At 39.5% G+C, this 13,322-nt stretch overlaps 2 protein-coding genes across 2 annotated transcripts; both read right to left on the reverse strand.

The window, feature by feature from the left end:
* Positions 1 to 470: 470 nt before the first annotated feature.
* On the reverse strand, positions 471 to 6,227 carry LOC131447862 (sodium-dependent neutral amino acid transporter B(0)AT1-like). Its single transcript, XM_058619945.1, has 12 exons — positions 6,023 to 6,227; positions 4,025 to 4,165; positions 3,811 to 3,948; positions 3,504 to 3,685; positions 2,642 to 2,752; positions 2,432 to 2,544; positions 2,200 to 2,328; positions 1,868 to 2,024; positions 1,570 to 1,774; positions 1,316 to 1,475; positions 765 to 927; positions 471 to 620 (listed from the first exon to the last, which is right to left on the reverse strand). The coding sequence occupies exons 1-12, from the start codon at positions 6,219 to 6,221 to the stop codon at positions 471 to 473; spliced, it is 1,848 nt and encodes a 615-aa protein (XP_058475928.1). The 5' UTR covers positions 6,222 to 6,227.
* A 318-nt stretch (positions 6,228 to 6,545) lies between these two features.
* Positions 6,546 to 11,853, reverse strand: LOC131447349 (sodium-dependent neutral amino acid transporter B(0)AT1-like). The gene is made up of 12 exons (XM_058619087.1): positions 11,655 to 11,853; positions 11,208 to 11,348; positions 10,977 to 11,114; positions 10,688 to 10,869; positions 10,484 to 10,594; positions 9,873 to 9,985; positions 9,663 to 9,791; positions 9,435 to 9,591; positions 8,457 to 8,661; positions 8,202 to 8,361; positions 7,628 to 7,790; positions 6,546 to 7,543 (listed from the first exon to the last, which is right to left on the reverse strand). The coding sequence occupies exons 1-12, from the start codon at positions 11,851 to 11,853 to the stop codon at positions 7,337 to 7,339; spliced, it is 1,905 nt and encodes a 634-aa protein (XP_058475070.1). The 3' UTR covers positions 6,546 to 7,336.
* Between the last annotated feature and the right edge of the window lie 1,469 nt (positions 11,854 to 13,322).

Raw genomic sequence — 13,322 nt, forward strand, 5'->3', positions numbered from 1 at the left:
GTCAGTTCTGTGATGCACTGGTGACCTACCCCTGCAACCCTCAGTTAACTTTATAGATTCTGGATGGATGTATTCTGACATCTATAACAAACATTCCCTTCCCATTTTCCTTTCCCTTCAGCTGCCGCTCGCCCTTTTTAACAAGGACGCAGAGGCATGAGCACATCTCCCCCACTGTCAAATTTTAAATCTCTTTTAAAGACTCACCTGTTCTCATTGGCATTTGAGACGTGTGAGTCTGTTGTTCAGCCTTTTCTGGGTGAGATGTCGTGTCTACTCATGTGTTTTATGTCTTTTATGTTTGTATTTATGTATTTGTTTGTTTGTTTGTTTTCACATCTGTTTAGTTATGTTTAATTTTATAATTCTACTGTACAGCACTTTGGTCAACTGCTGTTGTTTTTGTTTTGTTTTTAAATGTGCTTCTATAAATAAATCGGATTGGATTGGATTTTAGGTCATTCGCGGGCTCATTTTTCACTTATTTTCTTGCAGTAAACATAAACCAGTCTACACAAGGCATAAACAGGCAGTGTAATACTGGGGACTCCTGCCAAAAGAAATATGACTGCGTTGATCCATGAAGGAAATGGAACTGGTGCCAGAGATGGAAACTCCTCCTGTAAAACATAAGGTATTTTAGGTGAGTTTTATATAAGTGTTGAATAATCATTTCATTAAAATCCTTGGACAAGCAATGTCATTTTTGAAGAGGGAAAACTGAGCATAAGGTGCTTTATATATAGAAATGTTGTTTTACTCACAGAGTTGTAGTCCCAGACTAAATAACGAAGCTCTTTTTGTGCTGTGGTCACCAGGTAGAAAATTAAGATCACCAGGACAATCAAAGGACTAACGACCCTCCATGTGACCTGCCAGAAGATATTGGGCTTGTGTCCAATCATAAAGACAATATCCTCATTGAACCTGCCACACAAGAGGTATTGTATGTCACAAAACAGTGTTATACCACTCTAGAACTGTCACAGCTTACTGAGGCTATTACTGCACAGCAACCATTCCCAGAAGTAAGAATGCCATGGCCCAATTTAAATTCACAAAATCCCAAATCGAGTCAACATGCACACTTTCCTTTTTTAATGTGAAGATCACCTCTCCATCAAAATAGATCCTAAGGTTTTACATTATTTTGAAGCTACCAATGACCGCGCACAGCCCACATGCAGTACCAACCCAGTCCACCAGAGGGCCACAGTCACACACTTTGGGAATCCCTGCTGTACAGTATAGCCATTGTACAGTCGATATCAAAATATGAACCAAGCAATTTGAATTTAGAAATTGGAGAATGTACCTGTCTATGCCGTAAACGTAAACAATAGCGACCATCTCAAACAACCCAACGGTCAGAAGTGGAACAGATCCAGCAAAGGTGTCAAAGACGGTCACCCAGTAAAGCCCTGACTGCTGTGCAAACAGGAGGCAGATGACGAAGGCCACGGCGCAAGTGATTCCTGTAATGCACAGGCACAAAACGTGGGAGCTCATTTTAAAACAGGAAGCCAACACACAAAGGCGGGTGAAAAGCACTTCAAAGAAATAGGTTACCAGTGACTACTTCGTGGGGCCATTTTTTAGGGAACACATTCAAGTCTTTCAAGGGGACCACCACTCCTTCAATGTTGCCAAACAGTGTTGAGAGCCCCAAACAGAAAAGCATCACGAAAAAGAGGACAGACCAGATTGGGGAACCGGGCATCTTAGTGATGGCTTCTGTAAACACAATAAAGGCCAGACCTGTTCCCTCCACTCCCTGCACAAATGAACATCAATCACAATGTAGAGTAAGAGTAAAATAAAAAAAAACAAACATTGATACGTGGGGAATATTCCTCAATAGAATTACCTCACTGAGAAGTTTCTGCATGTCACACGCTTTGATATCCAGTCCTTGAACGACGTTAGGGTAAACACTGTTAAGGTGATTCAGTGTGTCCTCATAGTTGGCTGTGGTGATGTTATCTTCAGAGAGATCAAACGCGTTTAATAATGTCACGATGTTCCTAGAAACAGAGTACATCACTGGTGAGTAACGTTGCATGTCGACGGGCCTCACACGTCAGCCACAAAATAAAACACGGTCATCATAAGACACTTTAATGAGGGATAATTATGACATTTTCTAATGAGCACAAACCACATTGTGCAACTGCAAAAAATTGCAAAAACCTCACTTACCCACTGATACAGTTGTCATACTTTTCAGTGGCCCTAAATCCAATGATGGAGTACGTGACTGTGGCAGCATAGACTGAGGTTAGACCAGTTACTACAGACAGGATCACAGCATCTTGCTCGCAGTTGTTACTTGGGAGGGAGAACAAAAAAAGCGCCAAAGATTTAGCCCACAGCTTGTGTGACCTTAAGTGAGCTAAATAATAGTTGAATTGGTCTTCTCAGGTTTTCTTACTGAACAGGGTTGTAGCTGGAGAAAGAAATGAGGCCTCCCCATGCTAAACCAAACGAGTAAAAGACCTGGGCACCTGCATCCAACCAGGTTGTCGGGTTTATCAACTCGTCCACCTGCAAGGCATTATCTTGTAATGAGGCTTTCAATTTTCGAGACACCACATATATATATATATATCTTTTATTTCAGTCGTCAAGCTTTGAAACGTACGTCTGGTGTGAAGAGGAATTTGAGTCCACTTAGGGCTCCTTTAAGACTCAATCCTCTGACCAGGAAGATGCCCAGCACTATGTACGGCAGGATCGCAGTGACGTAGACTGCCTGTGGTCACGGAAAAGAAAATGTGGAATCGTTTATAATTGAAATGAGAAGTGTGTTGCTGCTGAATGCCCCTCACCTCACACTTCCCATCTAAGTTGTTGGATGTATGTAGCTCTCTATTAGCATCAAAACACCTAAAGATTGCCATTGGAAAAACATGGCAGTCCAAAATGTCAGCTTCTTCTGACCATACTTCTGATTATACATAAATATACATATATATATATTTATACATACATACATAAATATGTATACGTGTGTGTGTATGTATATATATATATATATATACAGTATATATATATATATACATGTATGTATATATATATATACATGTTTGTATATATATGTATATGTATATGTATATATATGTATATATTCTGTTCATGCCCCAATTTCTGTTAGTCCTAAATATCAAACATGTTAAATACTTACGTTACATTACAATTGCTAACCCCTCCGACTACAGGATTATTTGGCCAAATAATCCGTTCAAATCGGCCTAAAATCAGAAGGCACCTACAATTTGATCGGAAATATCCTCTTGTGCGCGACAGGCTTTAGTTGTCTCACTATCTGCCACATTTTATCCACCACTTTCTATCTCTCACTATACCCTGTGTTCAATACATTTATGGCTAATTTTAAATAGTAAATGCCATCTTCATCTTTGCAAGAGATCAATGCTTGAATGCAAACGTCAACAGTTTAGGCAACAGTAACTAAATGAGTTGGGGTTTAAGGTTCAACTAACCTTGCCTGTTGTACTAATTCCTCTTATACAGCAGATGGCGACAACTGTCCAGGCAGCTAACAGGCAGACAACAATGGGCCACTGGATTTCTCCTGAGTCAGCGATAGACTGCGAACTGTTCAGTGTCACTCGGTAGAAGAAGTAATCCACAGTGGAGCTCTCTTGACACTCAGGTACAAATCCTTGCAGAAGCACAAAAACAGGCCACTGTAGATGAGTCGATCATGAGTAGATTTCAACACGTTTACTGTGTGTGTGTGTGTGTGTGTGTGTGTGTGTGTGTGTGTGTGTGTGTGTTTCCAAATACCTGTCCCATTTTCATTGAGAGGACACTGAGTCCAAGGCAGTGGGCTTTGAAAGGAGTTGAAAAGATACCACATAATCCAGGCTATTAAGGTGTTGTAGTACAGCGCTACCAAAAAGGACACCAGCATGGAGGCTATGCCTGGAAGACAAGTAGCATTACGTGTAATGAAACACTCACGGAAAGCCAGAGTCACTTTTGTTCCTGTTTTCCTTACCGATACCGGTCAGATACGGGTTGATGGATCGCCACACTCCCACGCTGCCTTTCCTCAGACGCTGGCCGATGGCAAACTCCAGTAGCAGGAGAGGCATTCCCTCCAGCACCAGCAGAATGAGATAGGGGATCAAAAAGGCACCTGGGAAATAATTTATCACCTGTTTGAATTTTTTGAATATACACATTATTATTGTAAGCATAACATCCATCCATCCATTCATCAGCTGCTAATTATACGGGGTTGGGTTGTCATGGCTAGAGGTTATGTTATGTGAAGTAACCCAGACATTGTTCTGTTTCCAGATCTTTCTGAGGAATCCTGTGGAGTTTATGTGCTAGTTGGACAAGACTTAAAGACCTCCATTCAAATTCCCAAGCAACTTCAACCGGCTCCTTTCAACATTAGTAACAGCGGCTCTCCTGCATCTTCATGACGCTTGATGATATCAAAGGTCTGTACCATATCTCTAAGGCTGACTCTTGTCACCCACTGAAGGAAACCTCATTCAGGTGTTTGCATCAATGATCTTATTCTCATGTTTACTACTCAGTGGTGAGAGTCTGAATGTTGGAATGCCTTCTGAGATCCTTAAACTCCTTCATTTGAGGAATACATTGAATTCCAACGAGTAGCAGTACATTTTATTTATATAGCGGCTTTCACAGATATGGAATCACAAAGTGGTTCACAGGGCGATACAAGTAAAATACTGATAGTTTAAACAAGCAGTAGCCGGTCAGAGATGTAAGGAGGAATTGAATATTGTGAAAATATAACCAGATCATAAATAAATTAGTGATAAGATAGCATTGTCTGCAGGCAGTTTTGAAATATGACATGTATATAAAATATTTGAAACAAATGATAAGAATAATGAATAGCGGGTTAGTTATTGCCTGCTATATACAGGTGACTGATTAATTGAAAAAATGTGAAAAAGACATTGCACTACAATTTTGTGAGATTTTTCTTTTTACCAAAATGTGATTGTAGAATCAAAATCTGAAAACTTGTGTTGTTTGGTACGTATTGTCATATGTCACCTTACTGCGGCTGATACCATGGACTATAGACAATGGCTTTATCTTTATATGCATGACCCCATAAAGTTAACAAGTCACTAAGAAACAGATTACACTTTTAGAATGAGCATGAGCTTCCTTCCAATCTCCTGCAGCTCACTGTTCAGCATTCCATAAAAATAAGAACGGTCCTCTTTACAAAGGCTCATTCACACACAGAAATGTGGGCGAGATGAATTTATTGTTATTATTTAGTTTCAGTGTCGAGCAAAGCCGGTATGACGAGGCTCATTCTCCAGAGAAGAATCATTAACACAACTCAATAGTAATTTAGTGGCACTAAGAAGAATAGGTGATGCATTTAACTGTATTCATTTATCTTTAGGCACGAAAGACCAATGATTTTGGTTAAAGTCAAACTGTTATTTAGCAAAAGTGATGCTCGCTGTAATGCCCCCACATTCACTTATATGCTTCTCTGCCAGAGAAAAACATTCTGTATGTAAACAGGTGCTTTTTTAAATCATCTCAACTCCTAGATGAAGAAACAACTCATTTAGATCAGTTAGTTGGTTTAAAAAAATAAATAATAATAATCAACAATGGCATGTTTGAACTGTCTGTCAGTCTGCTCTAAACCTGCTGGACTAAATCAAGACACATTTTGGTCCAAAAATGTACAGTAATGAACATTTCTCAGTTACTGGAATTAGTAAAGTGATCTTTGACAGTCTGCTCCCACATAATCACCTGATGGGGAGGATTGTGACACATTTTTATAAAGACCAAAAGTTGGGTGGTAAAACCATAACTTTGCTCCACCTAAGTGAATGGTGTGTTTGCCACGGTTGCTCTCTTGCTTTGGCACTGATGAAAAACACCATAAAAATAAAGCAGTAAACGAATTGGCTTTGTCAGTCAATAACTTGACAACTCCACCTGTCTTTTGCCTTCTCCGTCTGGCCTCACTTACCTCCTCCATGACTTTGGCACAAGTAAGGGAATCTCCACACGTTACCAAGCCCGATGCAGAATCCCACACAGGTGAGGATGTACTGGGCTTTGTTGTCCCACTTGAGCCTGTCACCAGCCTCCTCCTTTTCCATCCGGTCAAGATCTTCATGGTTAGGGATACGCAGATCCAGTCCCGGGTTGGGTAGTACCAGTCTCATGGTGGCCACATACGTACTGAGGTGGGGAGGTAGTGTCTGTTACAGAGCAGCCCTTAGGGGTTGGTGTATCAAAGTCTTCATGGCATCACTGACAGGTTTATTGTCTTTTGTGTTATCTTTTGTAGGCCATAGATTAGCTGTACACTCTGAACTACTGGTGTCTTTGAAGAGTGCACAACAGGGCCACTTAGTTATTACATTTAATATATTATCACATGTATAATAGGTTATTTAGTGTCAGAACGGTTTATTCAGTATCACAGTTCTGTACATTGCAGTCAAATTGTATGTGTTGCCAAGCAAAAAAAACATTAAAAGCTTCAGTAAGTTCATGATATTCCACACAATTTATTTTACTAGCTCAACAGGACCACATAGTAACCACATAATTTTGTTGTTAAGTCTGAACCGGTGAGGAGATTATTAACAGGTCACATAACCTGACCGTTTATGGCAGGGTAAGTGCAGTGTTGCAATATACATTAAAACACTATTTAAAAAAGTATAAACAGCACAAACATCATCTAAAAACCTGTGATGTAGCGAACGAAAAAGGACCATGGAGAAGCTCACAATATAACAAATGTTATAATTTAACAAAGATCTGCTTCAAGAGGGTTATTTACAAAATATTACAAATCGTTTCACATACAGCAAACTTATGAAATTAGGCAAAGGGCTCAGACTTTTTTCCTGCTAGATAAAACACTAGATATATGTATAAAAGAAGCTGACACTGTGAACATGGCTCAATTACAAACCAGACAAATGGGAAATCATGAAAAATATGAATTATATGTATATCTATGTATATGTATATTATATGTTTTCAAAGTCATCAACAATGACTGTCTTTCCCAAAATACTGCCTGAACAAACAGCATACAATAACACATAAATCATGACACAACGGGGAAACTAATATTAGAACATTAATAAAAAGGTATCGTCAATCCTATTCTTCAAAACGAATATTTCACAGAAAATCCTTTCAAATTGATTCCTACTTTCTAGTAATCGGGAATGTGCTCTTCTGTCATTGTGCAATAAGTGTAATATTCTGCACAAGCGTCGTACAGGCAAACATGAAACAGCTTCACGAAAGAAGAAGCAATTTAAAACTTAATTTTTTCATTCATTTGTACTGTGGCAGAGATGGTGTCCACTGTACTGTCACCGTAGTCCTTCCGCTTGCATCTCATGTAGATGAATTTGAAGAAACCAAATATGGGGATGGCTAAACTTGGAATTCCAGCCAGGATGAAGATGATGACGTAGATCCAGGAGGGATATGGACGTGGGTCAAGGGTTGGGAAGTTCTCCTATAGTCAGAGTCAAGAATATATCATCAGTGACCGCAGATGCTACTATATTTAAAGTTTAACTAATGATAATAGCACACTTACCGCCTCCTGGTCCCAAACCAAATAGGTGATGTCCTTGGTGACTTGGGTAACAAAGTAAAATACCAAGATGACGATCATAATGAGTGGACTAATAAACCTCCACGTCACCTGCCAGAATATATTGGGCTTGTGGCCAATCATAAACTCAATGTCCTCGTTAAACCTGTTTGGAAGCAATAAGGAGAGCTAATGTCAGCTGAGCGTGCATGAAAACATCCATAAAGCATGACTTTGTACTTTAAGTAGTTACAGTAAATAAAGCAGCCTGTAAAATGTGTGTTTAACACATTGTTACCACAGTGGGCGTCTAAGAAATAGATGTTAAATTTGATCTAATCTAACCTTTAATAACAGAATCGCTGAGCAGAATGTATTTCTGACCTCTGTCTTGTTACATCACAAGTAACACTCTGCTTTTTTATCTCTGTTCCAAGGTCAGAATACTATATGCTGGAACTTCATGCTTTTTTTCAACTGTATGAAGACCTGTCAGTTTGCTCGCTGATATGTAGATGTACTGTATTCTTTCGTTCAAGCTGCAGCCTTGTAATAATCACTTCCCGGACATACTCACCTATCTACGCCGTAGACATAGATGACAGCAACCATTTCAGTGAACCCGATAACCAGAAGAGGAATAGATCCTGCAAAGCTGTCAAAAAGAGCCAACCAGTAGTTTCCAGATCTCTGAGCAAATATGAGCCCAAGTACGAAAGAAAATAAACATGTCAGGCCTGAAAAAAACAACAACAACAAAACTGTTAACTCTCATATGGTGAATGAATGAAAAAGTATTTTAAATTTATTTTATAATACACAAAGAATTTACCAGCAAAGAGTTCTTTGGGCCAGGTTTTTGGGAGCAACTTTAGGTCCTGCAAAGGAACCACTACTCCCTCAATGTTGCCAAACATAGTGGAGAGTCCGAGGCAGAAAAGCATGATGAAGAACAGGACAGCCCAGAGAGGTGAAAAGGGCATCTTGATGATGGCCTCAGTGAACACGATGAAGGCTAAACCTGTCCCCTCAACACCCTGCAGGTGTAAGAAATACACCAAATATTTCAAACATGCATGCGTTGTGTTATCCTTTCTATGAGACTACAAACTCTTTTAAAGGTCCAGACTGTAGGATTCATCATATTTTCATATTTTGATTAATTTATGATCAACCAATTGTTGTGTTTTTGTCAGAATGAGCTAGAGCTGCAACTAACGATTATTTTTATAACCGATTAATCTGTCGATTATTTTCTCGATTAACTGATTAATCGTTTGGTGTTCAGAATATCAGAAAACCTTAAAAAATGTTGATCGGTGCTCGTCAAACCTGGAAATGATGATGTTCTCAAATGTCTTGTTTTGTTCACAAACCAAAATGATTGACTTTTAATGATTTTGTTGTTATCCAGAGCAAAGAAATTAAGAAAATGTTCAAATTTAAGAAGCTTAAACAATCGGAAATCTTGTTTTAATCATGAAAAAATTTCAAACCGATTATTCAATTATCAAAATAGTTGTCGATTAATTTAGTAATTCATTAATAATTGATTCATCTCCAGAATGAGCTTTATAATACATGGAAGCAGGTGCTTTAGCAGACTGTACTGCTATGTTTGTACAGAAGCCCAGAATGGACACTTATTAGGCCTTTTTGTGTCTTCATGCTACCTGTAGTTTCTCATATACCTATCCTGGGGAATGTAAGGCGAAAGGTATTCAGGAGGTTGCAATATGCAACATCGCCACTAGATGCCACTAAATCCCACAAGCTGGTCCATAAAATTATTTTTACACTCGTTACTGACCTCACTGAGAAAGGTCTGCAAGTCACAGACCCGTAGGTTCAATTCTTGGATGATCTCTGGACTTGTTTGGTTGTGGTGCGCCAGAACGTCATAGTAGTTGCTTTCTGTGATGTTGTTTTCGGGATGGTTGAAGGCATTCATCAGCTTCAAAATGTTGCTGTAAAAGGGAGAGAAATTAAGTTTTCTAAAACTTGGAGCGGCATCTTTCTGCCCTTGTTTGACTCTTACCCGTCTAAGCACGCGTCATAATTTTGTGTGGCCCTGAAGCCGATGATGGAGTAGATAACCGTCGCAGAGTACACTGATGTGCAGCCATTGATGATGGAGATAAGAACAGCGTCTTGCTCACAGTTGTTGCTACGAAATAAAAAAAATGAATGTCATGTGAGAAAACAGGTGTTCAATGGGGAGTCTGGTGCACCTGAAGCTCTTACTCACTGAACAGAGTTGTAGCTGGAGAAAGAGATGAGACCTCCAAAAGCCAAAGAGAAGGAGTAGAACACCTGGGCACCAGCATCCAACCAGGTTGACGGATTTAGTAACTCATTCACCTTAAAGAAAACCAAATAAAATAGGGTTAGTATGAGCTGAGATTGTGCTGATTCATTTTGTTCTGTTGCTGCTTTCTAAAACTATCAATGAACACCGTCTCACACTGCGCCAGGTAGTGTTAATGATTGATATGTGAAGGTGCTCTACTCCAGGATTATATCCTGTGCCCATTTTATTAGTTTCTTAATGGTATCTATGAAATGTTATTTTTATCTCAATTTTTAGGGTTATCTCCGTTCACTTTCAGTGCCACATTATTTCCATTCGATAAGTGTCTTTTTTCTGCTAGGGTTAGCTTAGCTTAGCACAAAAAGACTGAAAACACAGAAAACAATTAACCCGGCTCTGTCCAAGGGTTACATTTAGTTCACTGACTTACGCAATATGTTCATTTATTTAACCTAATGTTTCAGTGAAAGTTTGCTGTCGTCCAGGACACGTTAGTCCTCCATTCTTTTTAATGTCTTTGAGGTGAAAAGAGGCCAAACAATGCTTACATCTGGTGTGAAGAGAAACTTGATTCCGTCTATAGAGCCTTTCAGAGTCAGTCCTCTGATGAGGAAGATGGTGAGGACCAAATATGGCAGAGTAGATGTGACGTACACGGCCTGAGAAACGAGAAAGAATATCAAAATCATTCATTTTATTAAACAAATCTGCACGCTCGCAGGGTTCACACTAGTAAGCCGTGACATGCACACCTTTCCCGAGGTCTCAATCCCCCGGATGCAGCAGACATAGAGCAGACTCCAGGCAGCCACCAAGGCCAGCACTATCCACCACTGCAGCCCCCCAGACTCATCAATAGCTGTTGACGTGTTCAGGGTCTCCCTGTACCAGAAGTAGTCGACCGTGCTGCTGCGAGCACACTCCTCAACCAAGCCTGCAGTGAAATTGCACAGTTAAGGGGAGGCTACATCATCAACCTTTAAAAGAAACATTACCGTGGACTGTGAGGCAGGTGTGTAAGAATAAAATCACATATCCTACCTGTCCTGTTAGCATTCAGAGGACATTGGCTCCAAGGAAGAGGATCTTGAAAGGAGTTGAAGAGATACCACATGATCCAGGCCATGATGGTGTTGTAGTACACACCCACCAAAATTGAGACAAACAGGGAAGCAATACCTGGAACAGAATGAAGACATTACGACCATTCTAGCAGCTGATCAATCAAATAATTGATAATTGATAATTCTTTCTTTTCTTTTTTTTACCCACCAACTCCAGTGAGACAGGGATTGATTGAGCTCCACACTCCCACGCTGCCTTTCCTCAGTCGCTGACCGATGGCAAACTCCAGGTGCAGCAGTGGGATTCCCTCCAGAACCAGCAGGATGAGGAATGGAATCATAAACGCTCCTAGAAGTTTTACATCCACATCATAACGTGTTAACAACGTTGTGAGTGAATAAATGTATTCAGCAGGCAGCAACATCCAAAACCGATGCCATAATGACTCCCATAAACTCTAAAAAGCATTTCAGCTTTTATTATCGACACTATAAACAAGGAATCACACTCATTCCCTTTTCCAATCCCTTCGCATTTACTAGTTTTAGTCCACATTTTTTTTACATTTTATTTTGTATAGGTTAAGGCATTTAAATCCTTTTAATAATTTAGACCGATAACGGCTATTTTTTATACACTTTAAAGACACTTTACCTCCTCCGTGACTTTGACACAAATAAGGGAACCTCCAGACGTTGCCGAGTCCCACACAGAAGCCGACACAGGTGAGCAGGTACTGGGCTTTGTTGTCCCATTTTGGCCTGTCTCCAGCCTCTTCCTTCTCCATCCTCTCCAGGTCCTTGTGAGACGGGATCCGGTCATCCAGTCCTGGGTTTGGTAATTTCAGCCTCATGATGGCTTTTTGTAAACTTCACTAAAAAAAAAGAACTGGAAAATGTTGCAGTTAAGTCTCTTTTCCCAAGCAGTTGTTGGTTGCCGTCTTATATATACACAGTATATTCTGCAAAAGAAGACAACAGCTGTGTCCTTTCTGAAACAGTCTCCTGTTTACTGTCACTCCCCTCTGAGTCCTTCACCTCTACTAAGTGTCCTAGGAAGTCGCACTGAGATATTTACTGTGACCTATGCCACCTAAACTGCAGTTATCAGTAGCTCATTTATGTCTGTGTTCTGTTATGTAATGTCAGCAAGTTTTAGTGCAAAATAGGTGGATCCTTTTTGATAATGGTTAATGCAGCACGTGGGGTCACATCACCAACGCTTGTACTTAGAAGTTGAGTTTGATCTTTGTGATTTTGCAAAGCGAATTAGCGCCATGTGAACAAATTCTGTACACATTTAAGACTAATTTAAATACCTTTGTGTTCATAAATGAGAGCATTTTTATTGTACTGTGCTCTTTCCTTTGTTTCCCATTGTGTCCTCCTTGATTTTACAGCACTTTGGTTGACTGTGGGGGTTTTTAAATGTGCTTTTATATATAGATATACATATATATGTATATATATATATATATATATATATATATATATATATGTATACACATATATATACACATTTATATGTGTATATATATATCGGAAGTGTAGAACTATAAATTTTGGACAGAAGGTCAGGATGAAGCGCTTAACTGTCATCGAGAGCACATTTACTGTAAAATCGCTGTTTATCTTCACTATCAGGGCACTCCTTTTGCAGTCCTTGACAAGTCATGTTGTTTTATTGCTAAGGCACACGCTCTTTATTTCACGCTGTTCATTCTGTCCACACTTTATCCACCTTCAAATTTAGATAGTGAATCAGTTTTCCTATCAATTCAATCAGTTTGTTTCACATAGACGTGGACGAGATTTATCATTATCACGTTTTTCTGCACTATATTTGTTGAGTTGATTCCATTTAGATTTGTGAATTGAAGTCTAACTTTAGACGATGTTGTATGTCTCCGGACATCCGGAGTTCAATCCGGACTTTATGTCAAAAATATTTGGCTGTGTAAGATGCTTAATAGGCTTAACAATCTACTGTTGGACTTGCCCATATACCTATTCATCCCATACTGGTAGACTACATCAATTGTAGATACAGATGAAGCCTGTGCAGCTCTCAAACAGTCCCAACCAATAATTACTCTACTTCAGATTAAAGATTAGCTCCACCAAGAAGGTCGAAACACAGCATAAAACTCCTACATATGCAAATTAACGATCACATCTTTAGGTCCTTCAAACTCAAAACATAGAGAACAGCCCATAACAGGGTAGTATGGTGACAAAGATATCAGACCAGAGTGAGAACACACTTATAGCCAGACATGGTCCCCCCCACTCCCTGGAAGACAAAAAAACACCTTTAAAAAAA

The sequence above is a fragment of the Solea solea genome, chromosome 20 (assembly GCF_958295425.1).
Source record: "Solea solea chromosome 20, fSolSol10.1, whole genome shotgun sequence".
NCBI classification, from domain to species: Eukaryota; Metazoa; Chordata; class Actinopteri; order Pleuronectiformes; family Soleidae; genus Solea; species Solea solea.

What these genes read in the sequence shown, in the direction of transcription:
- LOC131447862 (XM_058619945.1), bottom strand. Translation starts at nt 6,221, where the DNA reads ATGAGACTGGTACTACCCAACCCGGGACTGGATCTGCGTATCCCTAAC. An exon ending in TCTCAATGAAAATGGGACAG is followed by an intron (nt 3,686 to 3,810) that starts GTATTTGGAAAC and finishes TGCTTCTGCAAG; the next exon opens with GATTTGTACCTGAGTGTCAA. An exon ending in TAGTCTGGGACTACAACTCT is followed by an intron (nt 621 to 764) that starts GTGAGTAAAACA and finishes TATGTTTTACAG; the next exon opens with GAGGAGTTTCCATCTCTGGC.
- LOC131447349 (XM_058619087.1), bottom strand. Translation starts at nt 11,853, where the DNA reads ATGAGGCTGAAATTACCAAACCCAGGACTGGATGACCGGATCCCGTCT. An exon ending in GTGTCAAAGTCACGGAGGAG is followed by an intron (nt 11,349 to 11,654) that starts GTAAAGTGTCTT and finishes TAAAACTTCTAG; the next exon opens with GAGCGTTTATGATTCCATTC. An exon ending in AGTTTCTCTTCACACCAGAT is followed by an intron (nt 9,986 to 10,483) that starts GTAAGCATTGTT and finishes GTTTTCTTTAAG; the next exon opens with GTGAATGAGTTACTAAATCC.